This window comes from Sphaeramia orbicularis, chromosome 12 (assembly GCF_902148855.1).
Source record: "Sphaeramia orbicularis chromosome 12, fSphaOr1.1, whole genome shotgun sequence".
Lineage (NCBI taxonomy): Eukaryota > Metazoa > Chordata > Actinopteri > Kurtiformes > Apogonidae > Sphaeramia > Sphaeramia orbicularis.
The window spans coordinates 13,133,106-13,152,093 of record NC_043968.1 but is presented as its reverse complement, the minus strand read 5'-3'; the positions used below and the strand labels follow the sequence as shown (position 1 = coordinate 13,152,093).

The 18,988-nt window shown below is 34.6% G+C and overlaps 1 protein-coding gene across 2 annotated transcripts in view; it reads right to left on the bottom strand.

Moving 5' to 3' along the window:
* Nucleotides 1-18,988, bottom strand: part of fibcd1b (fibrinogen C domain containing 1b) — a 336,567-nt gene that overhangs the window by 151,944 nt on the left and 165,635 nt on the right. For both annotated transcript variants that reach the window (XM_030149502.1, XM_030149503.1), the window contains one exon: nt 6,484-6,620. In XM_030149502.1, coding sequence (XP_030005362.1) covers nt 6,484-6,620 — 137 coding nt within the window. The remainder of the gene's footprint in view (nt 1-6,483; nt 6,621-18,988) is intronic.

The following is an 18,988-nucleotide window of genomic DNA, read 5'->3' as shown; positions in this document are numbered from 1 at the left end:
GTCATTTTTTTTTGTCATTGTTGCCATTTGTAAATAAAAATATGTCTGGTCATTAAAAAAAATGTGTTTCAATTAAATTCACACAAAAAAAGTAAAAAGCACTGTCCAAGAATCCCAACTGAAAAAAAATAGCCCAAAAATTATATTTATTTTCTTTCTTTCTTTCTATCTATCTATCTATCTATCTATCTATCTATCTATCTATCTATCTATCTATCTATCTATCTATCTATCTATCTATCTATCTATCTATCTATCTATCTATCTATCTATCTATCTATCTATCTATCTATCTATCTATCTATCTATCTATCTATATTTGTACTCATAAGTTTACATACCCTAACAGAATGCGCATGGGATGGTCTTGGATATTCCACCTTGACGATGACCCCAAAACACAAGGCCAAGTCGACCTGTCATTAAGGGTGTGTGTTGGCAAGAATCTGACGATACAATACAAATCACAATACTAGGATCACGATACGATATATCATAATATATTTAATGATAATAATAATAATACTATTTATTACTATCGCTATTTTTATGAGCCCATATCCTGATAGTGCACCTGAATTTCATTGTACATTTTGTATAATGGCAATAAAGTATCTTATCTTAAGAGAAGCAGCTAAAAATAAATTTCGTATTATTATTATTTGTTATTTATTATTATTATTATTATTATTATTATTATTATTATTATTATTATTATTATTATTATTATTACTGTTGTTGTTGTTGTTATTAGTATTATTAGTATTGAGTTTTTGTATTTTTGAAAAGTTCTTGTATTATTATAGTTTTTGAATAATTGTGTTATTATTATTATTATTATTAGTAGTAGTAGTAGTAGTAGTAGTAGTAGTAGTAGTATAAAGTTTTTGTATTTTTGAAAAGTTTTTGTATTATTATAGTTTTTGAATAATTGTGTTATTAATATTATTATTATTATTATTATTATTATTATTAGTAGTAGTAGTAGTAGTAGTAGTAGTAGTAGTAGTATAAAGTTTTTGTATTTTTGAAAAGTTTTTGTATTATTATAGTTTTTGAATTATTGTATTATTATTATTATTATTATTATTATTATTATTATTATTATTATTATTATTATTATTATTATTATTATTATTATTATTTTGTATTATTATGTTGTATTATTCATATTCTCTAAAAAATGGCCAAAGAATCGTAAATTCTGCTAGGGTATGTAAACTTATGAGCACAATTGTATACAAATACAGCTGAACCTTATTAATATCAATGGGAAACCCATATCCTTAGCCTCATAGCATATTTACCTAAGTCTCATTTTTGGTCACATTGTGATATCTGCCTAATTTTACCATTCCTAACACTGCTGCTTAATTTTGCATCATTGGCTATGTGCTGAAAAAATATGACTAAAGCAATTATACCATGAGGTTAATGATATGTCCTTCAGCTCAAGAAACAAATCGAAATCAAATCAAAACATGTAATTATGTTCAGTTTAGTCTCCATTCTGATCGTGAGTACATGCTTGTTGTTTAATCCAGTTCAGTCATGCTGTGGTATCCATTTACATATACATTACCATTTACATACTGAAAATATCAGGACAGTTTGACACATTTGCACATTCAAGTAAGGACCTTCTGAAACGTCCATCTGAGGAAGCTTTAAAAATATCCACCCAAAAAAACGCATTCACTCCCATAAAACACATATAAGGTTTTTTTTTGTTTTTTTTTCTTCCTAAATTTGCAGCTCAGTGTTTTTTTGAGGTTACAGATTCCAAATTCAGCAGTTGAATGCTTCACTAAAATGTGTCACAACCTGTGAAATAGGTGTTTTGATGGATTCATGTAGCTGAAATTTCCAACTCTTTTAAGTGATACGAGGCTTCAGTTCTCTATTAGGAACTGTTCAGCTTTCCCAGAGGACAGCTACGTTATACTTCAGAACAAAGAGAAATAAATGGCTCTAACCAGTAAGATGGAGCGTGTAAAACACTAAACCACACTTCCAAATATAACTTCAAACATCTCTGTGTCAGTGTTTGTTCACCTCGCTGTCTCTCATTCCCCAAAGACGCAGCGCTTCCAGTATACAGTCGTACTTAAACAACTATGTTTACTTTAGCAAGGCCAGACAAGTGACAGATGTTTGATCAAGGCAAAGGCATGCATATTACCAAACTTTAAATATCTTTATCTATGTCACCTTCTTAGAAATAAAAAAAACCAAAAAAAAAAAACAGGATCTTTAAATGTTATTCTACAAAGACAAGAATGTAGGATTTATGAGAATAAACAGGTCAGACATAACTGAAATGGAAACAGCTTTTTTTCTGATTATAGTGATATTTATTTGTACATAAGAAATAGTTTGTTTTAAAGCTGGCACCTTTACATTGGATAAACATCTACACATTTTCACATATTATACTTTACATCTCATGATTAAACCTCACTATGACAGCATTTTATACCTAGTGTTCGCATATAGTGTCATAACAGCTCATCGGGTACGTTTTCTGTTGTGGAAAGGAAAAGAAAGGAAAGATGGATGATATGGAAGGAATAAGGAAGGAAGGAAGGAAGGGAAAAGGAAAGATGGTCAAAGATGGATGATGGATAGAAGAAAAGAATGAAAGTAGGAAAGATGGATGATATGGAAGGAATGAAGGAAGGGAGGGAAAAGGAAAGAGGGGTCAAAGATGGATGGATGGATGGAAACAGATAATGGAAGAAAAGGATGAGGAAGGAAAGGTTCAGACAGAAAGATGTAGGAAAGAAGGATGGATGGATGAAGAAAAGAATGAAAGAGGGAAAGATGGATGATACGGAAGGAAGACAAGAAGGACGGAAGGAGGGAAAAGAAAAGATGAGCCAAGGATGGATGGACGGAAAAAAGAACAATGAAGGAAAATTGGATGATAGATAGATAGATAGATAGATAGATAGATAGATAGATAGATAGATAGATAGATAGATAGATAGATAGATAGATAGATAGATAGATAGATAGATAGATAGATAGATAGAGTGAGTGAGGTTTAATCATGAGATGTAAAGTATATGTGAAAATTCAGATCTGCATCAATCCATCTTTGACCCATCTTTCTTTTTCACTCCCTTCTTCCTTCTTTCATTCCTTCCATTTCATCCATCTTTTCTTCTTTCATTTTTTCATCTATCTATCTATCTATCTATCTATCTATCTATCTATCTATCTATCTATCTATCTATCTATCTATCTATCTATCTATCTATCTATCTATCTATCTATCTATCTATCTATCTATCTATCAGCATTTTATACCTTGTGTTCACATACAGTGTCATAACAGCTCATCAGGTATGTTTTCTGTTGTGTTTTCTCATTTTCTCTTAATTATTTGCTTCCTGTTTATTCATTGTCCTTCAGCTCTCTACCTGCTGATGTTTGGAACTCACTAATTGGGAATTATGCATAAAAAAACAGAACAGCAAAAAAATGCAAAAACTATACTAAGTAACCTTAAAAATGCACATTTAAAATTTGGTTAGAATTGTCATGAGATGTACTCAGACGCTCCAAACAGCTTCTCAGATACACGATACCCTGTTGTTCTGCCTGACTGGTTGTGTTTGTTTTTCTCAATCACAGACTAATTTATGAAAGTTGTACTCTAGTGTACAAACTGGGCAGGGGAATGAAATACTGGGATGGACTAAATTGTTCACTGAAAATGTGTAGAGCTTTGTGCGATAAAAACCTGAAGTAACAAGTGGTGCCAGGCACAACAAACCCCAACCCTCACATGTATTGTAGCTTATTTTGGCAACAGTCCAGCTGATATTATCATGTCCATGCATGTGGGGATGTTTGCCTCTATATATGTGCCAAGTTTGAAGTAAATTGAAACAAAATTGATGCTTTTTATAGACATTAGAAATTTCACCCATTATAAGTAAATGGAGAAAAAAAAGATTTTCAAAATTCATTAAAAATCTAAACTTTGACCTACTGTTCCCAAAATGTAATCAGAACTATTCTGGGTCACTGGCAATCTATAAACCAAATTTGGTATGAAATCATCCAATAGTTTTGCTGCTACAGACATTTAAATTTTCGCCCATTATAAGTAAATGGGGAAAAAAAGAGTTTAAAAAATTCATAAAAAATTGAAACTTTAATCTACCTTTCCCAAAGTGTAATGACATCTATTCTGGGTCACTGACAATCTATAAACCCAATTTGGTATGAAATCATCCAACACTTTTGCTGCTACAGACATGTGAAATTTCGCCCATTATAAGTAAATGGGAAAAAAAAAAAGAGTTAAAAAAATCATAAAAAATTGAAACTTTAATCTACCTTTCCCAAAGTGTAATGACATCTATTCTGGGTCACTGACAATCTATAAACCCAATTTGGTATGAAATCATCCAATAGTTTTGCTGCAAAAGACATGTGAAATTTTGCCCATTATAAGTAAATGGGAAAAAAAAAGATTTAAAAAAATCATAAAAAATTTAAATTTTGATCTACCTTTCCCAAAGTGTAATGACATCTATTCTGGGTCACTGACAATCTATAAACCCAATTTGGTATGAAATCATCCAACAGTTTTGCTGCAAAAGACATGTGAAATTTTGCCCATTATAAGTAAATGAAAAAAAAAAAAAAAAGATTTAAAAAATTGAAATTTTGATCTACCTTTCCCAAAGTGTAATGACATCTATTCTGGGTCACTGACAATCTATAAACCCAATTTGGTATGAATTCAACCACTATTTTTGCTGCTACAGACATTTGAATTCGCGCCCATTATAAGTAAATAGGGAAAATAAATAAATAAATAAATAAAAATTCATCAAAAATCTGAACTTTAACCTACTTTTCCCAAAATGCCATCAGATCTACTCTGGATCACTGGCAATCTATAAACCCAATCTGGTATGAATTCAATCAATAGTTTTGCTGCTAGAGTCTTAACAAACAAACAAACTGAACCAAAAACAATACCCCTTGCCTCCTCTTCGGGGGGGGGGGGGTAAAATGGAAAACGAAGTGCAGCCTTGGAAGAATGAATGTTATTGTCAAATTTGTACAGCCTGACTGAATAAACTATTTCTTTGACTCTAAATCTTGTGTGTATGTCTCCCAGAATGTGTGCAATAAGAACAATAACTATAATTGGAAATATAGCCCATTAATTAAAAGTAAAACATTAATGAATTTCATTATGCATTTTTAAACCATTTTCAAACAGCTTCAGTTTAACAGCTCGATGCTTTTATATGATAAAACTTAGATGAAACATTTTGACACAGATGCGTGAGAATCTAAGGCAGTACACTTGTAATCACAGCATGGGCACAGAAAAAAGTATAGGTGTATCAGGATAGATAGATAGATAGATAGATAGATAGATAGATAGATAGATAGATAGATAGATAGATAGATAGATAGATAGATAGATAGATAGATAGATAGATAGATAGATAGATAGATAGATAGATAGATAGATAGATACACTAAAAAAATATCTGTATTTTAACAGAATTTTCACTGTTTATTGTACAGATTTTTCCTGTATTTTTAAGATACAGGAAAATATCAATGAAATTACAAAAATAGACTGTGAATAACCATAAAATTTCCTGTTTTTTCTGCAGAAAAATACAGTTAAAATACATTTGCAGATGTATCGTAATTTCACAAATATTTCTTTTCTATTCATAAGATTAAACTGTTAATTTACAGTTTAATACTGTAAAACAAAATAATAAAATGAGATACAATTACTGAAAATTAACCGTAAAAGGAGTATTTGTTCTGTAAGTTTAACAAGACTTGTTTGTTAATTGACAAATATCTTGTGTAATTACGGGAGGTTTCTCAATAAAAATGTTGAATAAATGTATTTTTGTGAATGTATAACATGTATAAGCACTGATAAACTGTCCAAATACAGTTTTTATCAGTGGATTGTACAACTCAGTCTCATTGAAAATTATTTATATATATATTTTTATCGGTAATTTGATTGTTTTAATACATGAAAATATTCTTTATTAAACATTAAAAAAAATGCAAAATCTCATGTAAAGTTAGGGCAAAAAACTGTATTTTAATTATGGAAAATTACCATATTTTTATGAGAAGGTTATTTTCCATTATTTAACAGTATTTTAATTTTTTTTTTTACAGTGTAGATAGATAGATAGATAGATAGATAGATAGAGTATAAGTATATGTGCAACGTGACTGGAATGACCCCAATCTAGTAGATTTGGTTTTTTATTCAAAAAATAAATGCAGTGCAAGGTGCTTTTTTTTTGGTTGTTTTTTTTTGTTCCGTTTGCAATTTCATCTCGATTATAACCCTGGTAAAACGTAGCCTGCCAAGTGGATGGATCTATTTTGATGCAGCTTAAGACCTTGTTGTGTGTGTCTGCCGTGCTGCATCTGAGGGAGATGCTGTGTGTGTTTCCTCTGACTCACCGTCCACCCTCCTCCATCTGTGGTCATGTCACAGTAGACCTGGAAGCCTGAGGGGTGGTGAACAGGAAACACGGAATAGATGCCGTCCTCTCTTTGACCACTGGCGTACAGATCACCACAGTCACGGGGACGCGAGCCTAGGGAGAGGTGAAAGAGAGGAGACATGAAATTAATTAGGTCCAACATGGCTCCAAAGAGGAGCTGCAGAACGGAATCAGATTGAAATCAGAGGATGAGGAAAACATTGGATGTAGCATTTGTCGTGTCTTGTCTACGCCACTGCTGGCACATAAGTACAGTAAACATAAGGATCAGTTCTACGACATGTCTCTTGGACCATCCTCTAAGAGCCGGGGTCTGCTTGAGGTTTGTGCCTGTTAACAGGAAGTTCTCCTCACTACTGTCATCAAGTGTTTGCTCCTGGAGGATTCTGTTGGGTGACTGTGAATTGGCTTAACCTTTTACAGTTCACTCATAGAAATACTCAGAAATTCAACAGTTCAACCTCAGTGTGTTACTGGACAACATCAGACTTTTGTGCCCGTTTGTGAACTTTTCCAAAACTTATCATTGTCAAGTAGAAAATCAAGATCAACGGAGTTACCATATTTGGTTCGTAAGCTGTAAGTGGCAAAAAAATAAAGATTAAAATAAAAAAAAATATGACGACACGACACGGTGGTGCAGTGGTTAGCACTCGTGCCTCACAGCAAGAAGGTCCTGGGTTCGATTCCAACACCAGTCGACGGGGGGTGGGACCTTTCTGTGTGGAGTTTGCATGTTCTCCCCGTGTCTGCGTGGGTTCTCTCCAGGTACTCCGGCTTCCTCCCACCATCCAAAGACATGCACTAATAAGTTAATTGGTTAATCTAAATTGCCCATAGGTGTGAATGTGAGAGTGATTGTTTGTCTCTAAATGTTCAGCCCTGTGATGAACTGGCGACTTGTCCAGGGTGTACCCCGCCTTTGCCCCTATGTAGCTGGGATAGGCTCCAAGCGACCCCCGCGACCCTAGTGAGGATAAAGCGGGTTCAGAAAATGAATGAATGAATAAAAAAAAACACAAGTGAGGTGAAAGGAACATGTATTTTTGAACATTAGAACGACATAAGTGCTGATCCAGACCCCTGTCCACATCCACATTATCCCTTTGAACATCAGTCCTTACATTAGTACCATTACTTCATGGTACCTAACAAAGCAGGTACACTCACTGTTCATGCAGAGGTGGACCTTACAGACCCTGGAGACCAGTGGTCCCCAACCCCCGGTCCCCGGCCTGGTATCGGTCCATAGATCATTTGGTACCGGTCCGCCAAGAAAAAAAAAAAAGTGGTTAATTTTAAAGCTATTTTTTCCAATAGTCTTGCGGAGATTTTATTTTGAAAAGCAACCGTTTCTGCCCTCGCCTCACAAACTGCTCTAAAGAAATGAGCCAAAAACAAAATTCACTGGAGAACTTTTTCGGGAAGAAACAAGGAAACGATGAGGCTGTAGAAGGGTCACAGACTGCCTGCAAACAGAAAGCCGCATTTAGAAGGAAATATCAGGATTCCTGCCGAAGTTACAGGTTCATCGCAACAGGTGACGCACAAGTGCCTCCAAACTGCTCCGGCACATCAATCCATGTTTGAGACAACTTCAAACCTCTGTGCATTCTGGATTAAAATCAAAGCAGAATATGCAGATATCGCCACAAAACCCCTTAAAGTCCTTCCATTTCCAACGGAATCCAGAGTAGACTGGATCTACGGAACACACCTGGACTGTGTGTCTCCCATCAGCCCCAAATGGGACCGTCTAGTTGCAGGGGAACAAGTCCAGGGTTCTGACTGTTTCTGCATTAGGGTGAGTTGATATTCTACTGTAGAATCATTGTAACTGACTGATCACATGCTCTGAACTGACAAAGGGTTTTGTTATTGGAACCCCTGCGCCTCTACCCGGTCCATGGAAAATTTTTAATGCATAACATCGGTCAGTAGTACAAAAAAGGTTGGGGACCACTGCTGTAGACCACATTGGACCTAAGATTGTTGACTCACTGTTCTCACTCACTGTAACTGTTGCTGTCACTGTCTTGTAACGTATGTGGAAATGACCAAAAATAGTCACTTGCCCGACAAAAGGTTAAGAGTCTGGTTTAGACCAGCTCTGTGGGTCAGAGGATCTGTCCTGATCCTGGGTCTTTGTCCATGAGGAGTTATCGGTCTATGTTGTTGTTTAAAACTGCACCATCTTGTTCTTTTGTTTTGTTTCTGCAGCTTTCCTTCTTGTTTGTTAATTGACAAATATCTTGTGGAATTACAGGAGGCTTCACCACAAAAATGTTGAATAAATGTATTTTTGTGAATGTATAACATGTATAAGCACTGATAAACTGTCCAAATACAGTTTTTATTAGTGGATTGTACAACTTAGTCTCATTGAAAATTATAGAAATATATATATATAGGCAATTTGATCGTTTTAATACATGTAAATATTCTTTATTAAACATTAAAAAATCAAATAAAAAAAAAACAATCTCATGTAAAGTTAGGGCAAAAAACTGTATTTTAGTTATGGAAAATTACTGTATTTTTATGAAATGGTTATTTTCCGTTATTTAACAGTATTTTTTTGGCACCCCAGCTGCCGGAATAATACCGTTATTTATTTATTTTTTTTGTTTTTTGTTTTTTTTTTTACAGTGTAGATAGATAGATAGATAGATAGATAGATAGATAGATAGATAGATAGATAGATAGATAGATAGATAGATAGATAGATAGATAGATAGATAGATAGATAGATAGATAGATAGATAGATAGATAGACAGACTGTAAAGGAAATCTGGGACCCCCGCACCTCTTACCAGTCCACGGAAAATTTTCATGCATGAAACCGGTCTGTAGTACAAAAAGGTTGGGGACCACTGCTGTAGACCACATTGGACCTAAGATTGTTGACTCACTGTTCTCACTCACTGTAACTGTTGCTGTCACTGTCTTGTAACGTATGTGGAAATGACCAAAAATAGTCACTTGCCCGACAAAAGGTTAAGAGTCTGGTTTAGACCAGCTCTGTGGGTCAGAGGATCTGTCCTGATCCTGGGTCTTTGTCCATGAGGAGTTATCGGTCTATGTTGTTGTTTAAAACTGCACCATCTTGTTCTTTTGTTTTGTTTCTGCAGCTTTCCTTCTTGTTTGTTAATTGACAAATATCTTGTGGAATTACAGGAGGCTTCACCACAAAAATGTTGAATAAATGTATTTTTGTGAATGTATAACATGTATAAGCACTGATAAACTGTCCAAATACAGTTTTTATTAGTGGATTGTACAACTTAGTCTCATTGAAAATTATAGAAATATATATATAGGCAATTTGATCGTTTTAATACATGTAAATATTCTTTATTAAACATTAAAAAATCAAATAAAAAAAAAACAATCTCATGTAAAGTTAGGGCAAAAAACTGTATTTTAGTTATGGAAAATTACTGTATTTTTATGAAATGGTTATTTTCCGTTATTTAACAGTATTTTTTTGGCACCCCAGCTGCCGGAATAATACCGTTATTTATTTATTTTTTTTGTTTTTTGTTTTTTTTTTTACAGTGTAGATAGATAGATAGATAGATAGATAGATAGATAGATAGATAGATAGATAGATAGATAGATAGATAGATAGATAGATAGATAGATAGATAGATAGATAGATAGATAGATAGATAGATAGATAGACAGACTGTAAAGGAAATCTGGGACCCCCGCACCTCTTACCAGTCCACGGAAAATTTTCATGCATGAAACCGGTCTGTAGTACAAAAAGGTTGGGGACCACTGCTGTAGACCACATTGGACCTAAGATTGTTGACTCACTGTTCTCACTCACTGTAACTGTTGCTGTCACTGTCTTGTAACGTATGTGGAAATGACCAAAAATAGTCACTTGCCCGACAAAAGGTTAAGAGTCTGGTTTAGACCAGCTCTGTGGGTCAGAGGATCTGTCCTGATCCTGGGTCTTTGTCCATGAGGAGTTATCGGTCTATGTTGTTGTTTAAAACTGCACCATCTTGTTCTTTTGTTTTGTTTCTGCAGCTTTCCTTCTTGTTTGTTAATTGACAAATATCTTGTGGAATTACAGGAGGCTTCACCACAAAAATGTTGAATAAATGTATTTTTGTGAATGTATAACATGTATAAGCACTGATAAACTGTCCAAATACAGTTTTTATTAGTGGATTGTACAACTTAGTCTCATTGAAAATTATAGAAATATATATATATAGGCAATTTGATCGTTTTAATACATGTAAATATTCTTTATTAAACATTAAAAAATCAAATAAAAAAAAAACAATCTCATGTAAAGTTAGGGCAAAAAACTGTATTTTAGTTATGGAAAATTACTGTATTTTTATGAAATGGTTATTTTCCGTTATTTAACAGTATTTTTTTGGCACCCCAGCTGCCGGAATAATACCGTTATTTATTTATTTTTTTGTTTTTTGTTTTTTTTTTTACAGTGTAGATAGATAGATAGATAGATAGATAGATAGATAGATAGATAGATAGATAGATAGATAGATAGATAGATAGATAGATAGATAGATAGATAGATAGATAGATAGATAGATAGATAGACAGACTGTAAAGGAAATCTGGGACCCCCGCACCTCTTACCAGTCCACGGAAAATTTTCATGCATGAAACCGGTCTGTAGTACAAAAAGGTTGGGGACCACTGCTGTAGACCACATTGGACCTAAGATTGTTGACTCACTGTTCTCACTCACTGTAACTGTTGCTGTCACTGTCTTGTAACGTATGTGGAAATGACCAAAAATAGTCACTTGCCCGACAAAAGGTTAAGAGTCTGGTTTAGACCAGCTCTGTGGGTCAGAGGATCTGTCCTGATCCTGGGTCTTTGTCCATGAGGAGTTATCGGTCTATGTTGTTGTTTAAAACTGCACCATCTTGTTCTTTTGTTTTGTTTCTGCAGCTTTCCTTCTTGTTTGTTAATTGACAAATATCTTGTGGAATTACAGGAGGCTTCACCACAAAAATGTTGAATAAATGTATTTTTGTGAATGTATAACATGTATAAGCACTGATAAACTGTCCAAATACAGTTTTTATTAGTGGATTGTACAACTTAGTCTCATTGAAAATTATAGAAATATATATATATAGGCAATTTGATCGTTTTAATACATGTAAATATTCTTTATTAAACATTAAAAAATCAAATAAAAAAAAAACAATCTCATGTAAAGTTAGGGCAAAAAACTGTATTTTAGTTATGGAAAATTACTGTATTTTATGAAATGGTTATTTTCCGTTATTTAACAGTATTTTTTTGGCACCCCAGCTGCCGGAATAATACCGTTATTTATTTATTTTTTTTGTTTTTTGTTTTTTTTTTTACAGTGTAGATAGATAGATAGATAGATAGATAGATAGATAGATAGATAGATAGATAGATAGATAGATAGATAGATAGATAGATAGATAGATAGATAGATAGATAGATAGATAGATAGATAGATAGATAGATAGATAGATAGATAGACAGACTGTAAAGGAAATCTGGGACCCCCGCACCTCTTACCAGTCCACGGAAAATTTTCATGCATGAAACCGGTCTGTAGTACAAAAAGGTTGGGGACCACTGCTGTAGACCACATTGGACCTAAGATTGTTGACTCACTGTTCTCACTCACTGTAACTGTTGCTGTCACTGTCTTGTAACGTATGTGGAAATGACCAAAAATAGTCACTTGCCCGACAAAAGGTTAAGAGTCTGGTTTAGACCAGCTCTGTGGGTCAGAGGATCTGTCCTGATCCTGGGTCTTTGTCCATGAGGAGTTATCGGTCTATGTTGTTGTTTAAAACTGCACCATCTTGTTCTTTTGTTTTGTTTCTGCAGCTTTCCTTCTTGTTTGTTAATTGACAAATATCTTGTGGAATTACAGGAGGCTTCACCACAAAAATGTTGAATAAATGTATTTTTGTGAATGTATAACATGTATAAGCACTGATAAACTGTCCAAATACAGTTTTTATTAGTGGATTGTACAACTTAGTCTCATTGAAAATTATAGAAATATATATATATAGGCAATTTGATCGTTTTAATACATGTAAATATTCTTTATTAAACATTAAAAAATCAAATAAAAAAAAAACAATCTCATGTAAAGTTAGGGCAAAAAACTGTATTTTAGTTATGGAAAATTACTGTATTTTTATGAAATGGTTATTTTCCGTTATTTAACAGTATTTTTTTGGCACCCCAGCTGCCGGAATAATACCGTTATTTATTTATTTTTTTTGTTTTTTGTTTTTTTTTTTACAGTGTAGATAGATAGATAGATAGATAGATAGATAGATAGATAGATAGATAGATAGATAGATAGATAGATAGATAGATAGATAGATAGATAGATAGATAGATAGACAGACTGTAAAGGAAATCTGGGACCCCCGCACCTCTTACCAGTCCACGGAAAATTTTCATGCATGAAACCGGTCTGTAGTACAAAAAGGTTGGGGACCACTGCTGTAGACCACATTGGACCTAAGATTGTTGACTCACTGTCCTCACTCACTGTAACTGTTGCTGTCACTGTCTTGTAATGTATGTGGAAATGACCAAAAATAGTCACTTGCCGAATAAAGGGTTAAGAGTCTGGTTTAGACCAGCTCTGTGGGTCAGAGGATCTGTCCTGATCCTGGGTCTTTGTCCATGAGGAGTTATCAGTCTATGTTATTGTTTAAAACTGCACCATCTTGTTCTTTTATTTTGTTTCTGCAGCTTTCCTTCTTGTAAATAGGATAGGCATTAAGACGCTGTTGCTTCAGTCTACACCTTTTTGCCCACGTTTGGTATGGAGATCTGAACTGTATGTATGTATATATCATGTTCTAGGGATGCTCCGATACCGATACCAGTATCGGGCATCGGCTCCAATACTCAGTGTGTGTACTCATACTCATAAAAGTAATCCGATACAAATGCTCTAATACCACTTACGGCCGTGTGACATTCACAGTTCAGTGCAGCAGGTACGAGGAGGAGGAATAATGTGTGTGGAGTCTGAAGAGTGTGGAGATTTTTCAAAATAAGCAACGGTGATAAAAGTAACGCTGACTGCAAGTAACGTTACAGACACAGACAGATACGGACGCAGCGTTCTGACCATCCTCTGCGTACATTCCATCCGTTTTCCAGGTGCTAGTGGAGACAGAGAATACCACCGGGAGTACGGAGCGGTGTGGACCACCACCAGCGGAAGTGAAGACGAAACTTATCACTCATTTCTCTTTTCTCTACCTGCTGAAGCTAAGCTTTTAAACCTTACCAGCAAAAGTGCTGCAATATTAGTATCACATTAGTGTTACCTCTGTTGTCTCCATGTTTGTTATTACTGACTTTATTCTTCTTCTTCTCAAAAAAACTTTACTTTTCTTCATGGTATTTGTCCAGTATGGTTAATTCAGAGTGGCGCCCACTGGTGGATTAATTGAGAAACGCTCATTCCAACACATTAAATGTCAGTAGCAGCACTTTGTTCCAGTCAGACTAATGACAACGACAATAAAGCACATTTACAAAAGTAACTAAGAACTGGAATGGGATTATTAAGTACTCGTATCAGTACTCGGTATTGGCAAGTACTCAAATGTAAGTACTCGTACTCGTACTCGGTCTGGAAAAAAGTGGTATCGGTGCATCCCTATCATGTTCTGTTAAATGGATGAATAAATGACTACTACTCTAAATGTGAGATAACTTTTGTTATAATTTGGCACTATATAAATAAAACTAGCATGTTGACCTGTGGTTTCCCATGGGTTCTAGATGTGGCAGTTTTTATGCTGGGGAGAACTGACTTTTGGGAAAAGATGTTAGTCTATGTTTTATAAGTACTGACATAAACAATGTTTGGTAAATCATTTTTTAAAATTCTTTTTTTTTTCATTTATTTCATTCATGGTTGTGCATTTCATCAGCAAACATTCAATAATCATCAGGTGAACAAACATGTACACACCCATGCTCGAAAAGGAGCAGGATGAAGAAATTCTTATATTTCCTGCCCTCTTCTAAATAACACTGGGTTACAAAAAAATGTTTTTTGCAAGTTGTCTAGGTTTTTTCAACTGAATTAGGACCATTTTGCACCGCTAAATCCAAAAATGACATCTGTTTTTCTCAATCAGGTCAGGTTTTTTTTGCTAATTTGATTTTGAAAAATTTGATCTTCTCACAAAATATAATAATTAATACCAAAATAAGATTGGTAAGCACACTTTATGAAACTTGTGACTTGATTCCTGTTAGGTACAATGGTGTATTCACCGCAGATGTAGCAGAATACGTCAGGCTTATTTTAGCAAGACCTTGTAGTCGAAGCCATTTCATTCACCTGTAATATTAAAAAAAAAACAATCATAAATTGGCAAAAGTACAATCTTCAGAACTCATTTATTGCAAGAAATATAAAATAATTTTGTAACATATGGTGTGAAAATGCCCATAAATGTAAGCAAAAATGTTAAAAAGCCAATATGTAGCATAGTTCAGAAAGTTGACCTGATTGAGCAAAATTAAGGTGATTTTTGGATTCAGCACACCAAAATTATCCTAAATCAGCTCAAAAAACTTAAACAATAAATTTGTTGTTGACCAGTGTAATCATCAGGTGAACAAACATATACACACCCATGCTTGAAAAGGAGCAGGATGAAGAAATTCTTATATTTCCTGCCCCCTTTTAAATAATAATAACCTTAATGGGTAGTGATACACAACTACTGTATAAAGTCAGACAAACCAAACTAAATACATCCAAAGATAAAACAAAATGAATACAAAACCAAATGCAAAACTACATGTCCAGGAAGTACAAAACAAATAAAACATAGGTAAATATATGCTGAATATATGTTCTGAGTATGGCATTACGTATGAAGTGCAATACAATAATGCTACAAAGAGTACAGTTTTGATATGCAGAACAAAAGGGGACAAGGACCTAAACTTTCCTCATTTTTATCTGTCAGAACAGGTGCTGAGTGTCAGCACCAAAATAAAGTATTTAGGTCACTTTATTACGGATCAAATGTCCGATGATGATGATATGTTCAGGTAATGGCGGATGTTATAGGCCCAGGCTAATATGTTGGCAAGAAAATTCTCAATGTGTACAGAAAATGTCAAGAATCTCTTCAGAGCATATTGTACTCCTCTTTATACTGTCCCATTGTTGGCCAGGTTTAAAAAGGCTAGCTTACAGAAGCTCAAAGTAGCATATAATGATTCCATGAGAATACTGTTTAAAACACCTCGATGGACTAGCGCAAGTGAGTTATTCAGCAATGCAGGAGTTCACACTTTTCAGGCTCTTATGACAAACTTAATGTACAAATTTATCTGTCGACTGAACGATTGTCAGAATTCCATCATTAGGCTTTTGACAAATCCCAATCATAGTTCGGTGCGATACCAGTCATCCCTGTGGCGACACTGGTACAGTTGTCTTTTATAATATTGATGATGTTTTCGCTGTATTTTTAACCTGTGTTTTTTTATTTATTCTGTTTGTTGATTGCTTGTTTGTTTGTTTTTTAAATGGACTCCCAAGTCTGCAAATAATGATGATGATGATGATGATACCTGACGAAATGATGCAAAAGCATTATACCAGACCAAAATAAGTAAATACATAAAAAAAAAAGAAAATGACAATTAATATATTAATACCGATATCTAGGGACTGAAGTTAGTAAACTGTTTTCAACTTCATTTCCCATCATGCAGTGCAGTACTGTGCTTCCTGTGAACTGTCATGGGCATAGCAACATGATTATAAGGCTATTGTATTCTGAAATTACTACTATTTCCCAAAATATTGGTCCTATCAACTTGCTGTTTTTGCTAGTGTCTTCCTTGACTAAAAATACATAAGTATGACAAACTGTAGCAGTTAGGTCTTTCTGGATTTTGTGCGATGCCTGAGACACACACACATACCAAGGTTATAATAGTTTTGGATTTTTCATTATAATTTAGTTTTATTTAGTTCTGACTTTTTTTTTTCCCCTAATTCAGTTGGTTTTAATTCATTTTTAGAGCAGGTTTTCTAGTTTTTATTAGTTTTCTTTTTTTTTTTTTTTTTTTTCCGAAAGTTTTAGTTTTAGTATTAATTTTAGTTTTGTCGTATCTTTTATCTTCTTCTCCATTGTATTCAAATAAATCCCAGACAGGACTCTGCTGCTTTCTCCCAACTTTAGTCTCCATGTTTCCAGGTAGAGTGGGGACCAGAAGACGACTCTAAACCACAAGTGACGAGAAGTGACGAACCGTGAAGTACTATATGGTGCTGCTAGCTAAAATTGATAGAGCAAAATAAATCGCTTTTGTATTAATCCGACATTGACAAAGACGAAAACGAAGGGAATTTTATCCGTAATTTTTATCCGTTTTAGTTAGTTTTGTAAACACAATACAGTTTCAGTTATCGTTTTTTTCTTGTAGTTACAGTTTTTATTTATTTCAGTTAACGAAAATGTTTTTACAATCCTAGTTTTCGTCATTTCATTAGTTTTCGTTAATGATAATAACCTTGACACACACACACACAGTCCACTTTCCTTGTATAATAAACAATTTGATTTGAATAATATTCCCCCTTGTAGCTTACACTGTTTCTTCAGTAGCTGTTCTAAAGATGGAAAAGAAATACAGGCAGGAGAGCAGAGAGGAGGAGCAATTAAGAGGCAAACAAAGCCTGCTCGGAAAGAAAAGAAACAGAAAAACGATGGATGATGAGATGGATTAGGGGAGGGAGAAGTGATCGATGACACAGGACAAAAGAGCCTAAGTGCAGCAAAGATAAAAACAAGAACAAAGACAGAATGCAAGCAGGTGGAAATGAAGACAGAAAGGGTGGAACGAAGACCAAATTGAAGATATATCGCGCTGAGATATAGATTTGAGATTTAAAAAAAAAAAAAAAAAAAAGATGTAGAGAAACTAGACAGGAAGGAGTGCGGCTGCAGTGAGGAGATATATAAATTTGAGTGACAGAGTGGCAAAAAGAGTGGAGAGAGTATATAACAGAAAGAGTGACAGGAAGAGAATTCAGGAAGAGTAAGTGAAGAGGAGAGGAGATGGAGACAGGGAGCTTGTAAGCTACAACAAAGCCGAACAGTGGCACCCTTGTCTGTGACTGAGAAACCAGTCCTAACACAAGGGATACAAAATCTATTCCCCAGGAAGCTGGAAAGGAACTCAGTGTTGAGGACAATGTCATAGATTATGTATGCCAGCCTTCACTGGGTCAAACACCTGAATTTAAAACAGCCAAGAGAATTCCTGAAAAGGCCATACAAGACTTTTTTTTTTTTCAGTCCCTACACGATATGAAGTGTTTAGTCTCCCTGAAGCACTACCGTTTCTCTGTATAAAACCCAGCTAATAAGCCCTGACTTTCATCAGCGTCCCATATAAGTTATATAAGCATTTCCACTCGGAAGCTGTTCTTCTTTTCATTATCGGAAACTTGAAACTGTCAAAATTCCACGAGACATTAAAAACGGCTATCGTTATTAAAGTATTTAAGGCCCTAGAGGAAGGGCTTTTCATTTTAATGATACTTAATTAGAGGTTTTATTTTTTCATAGGACACCCCCCCCTTAATAATCACATGGATATTCCCTTAACTTTGGACTAATGTATATCATTATTTACTGTTTACCCACGACTTAGGGATTAAGTATTAGGTATTCGTCTTAGAGCCTTCATACTGTCTTCACTTTCCATACATTTCATGCTAATGAGCCATTTAAGAGCTGAACAATTGAGTAAATGTGCTGTCCTTTCACACTAAATGTGTCAAAAATGTCCCTGTTGTGCCTACAACCACTTCTAGTGTTATTTACACCATTTTTCCTCTTGTCACTTAGCTCCATTCTAATTCTTCGCCTGACTACTTCACCCACCTGTACACCAGTTGGCTCCTAATCAGCTCCTTGGCACATATACCAACCACTTTCTCTCACTTTCCCTCCAGACTGTCTATCATGAGTTCACTTTTCAGTTGCTGCTGATACGACCATTAAGTTGCTTTTTTTGGGACTTTTTTTGTCTACTTGGTACCTTGTTGCGTCGTCTTCCTGTTTGACAGACACTCATTTACCTTTACCTACACCACTGTAGTAGCTTTACCTTTAGCCACTACTATAGTATGGAAGGGTTCAACCTGTTGTATTTTTTTGTCGTGTGCATGAATTAATGTCCAGCTGCTTTTCTTTGTCTTTGGATATGCCAATCCATTTATTCACTAATATCGACTATAAGTGTTCATATAGGTCACAATTGTTCACAGGTATCAAACATGCAGCCCGGGGGCCAAATCCGGCCCGCCAAAGGGTCCAATCCAGCCCGTAGGATGAATTTGTGAAATGCCAAAATTACACTGACGATATTAATCAATAGTATAAAAATCATG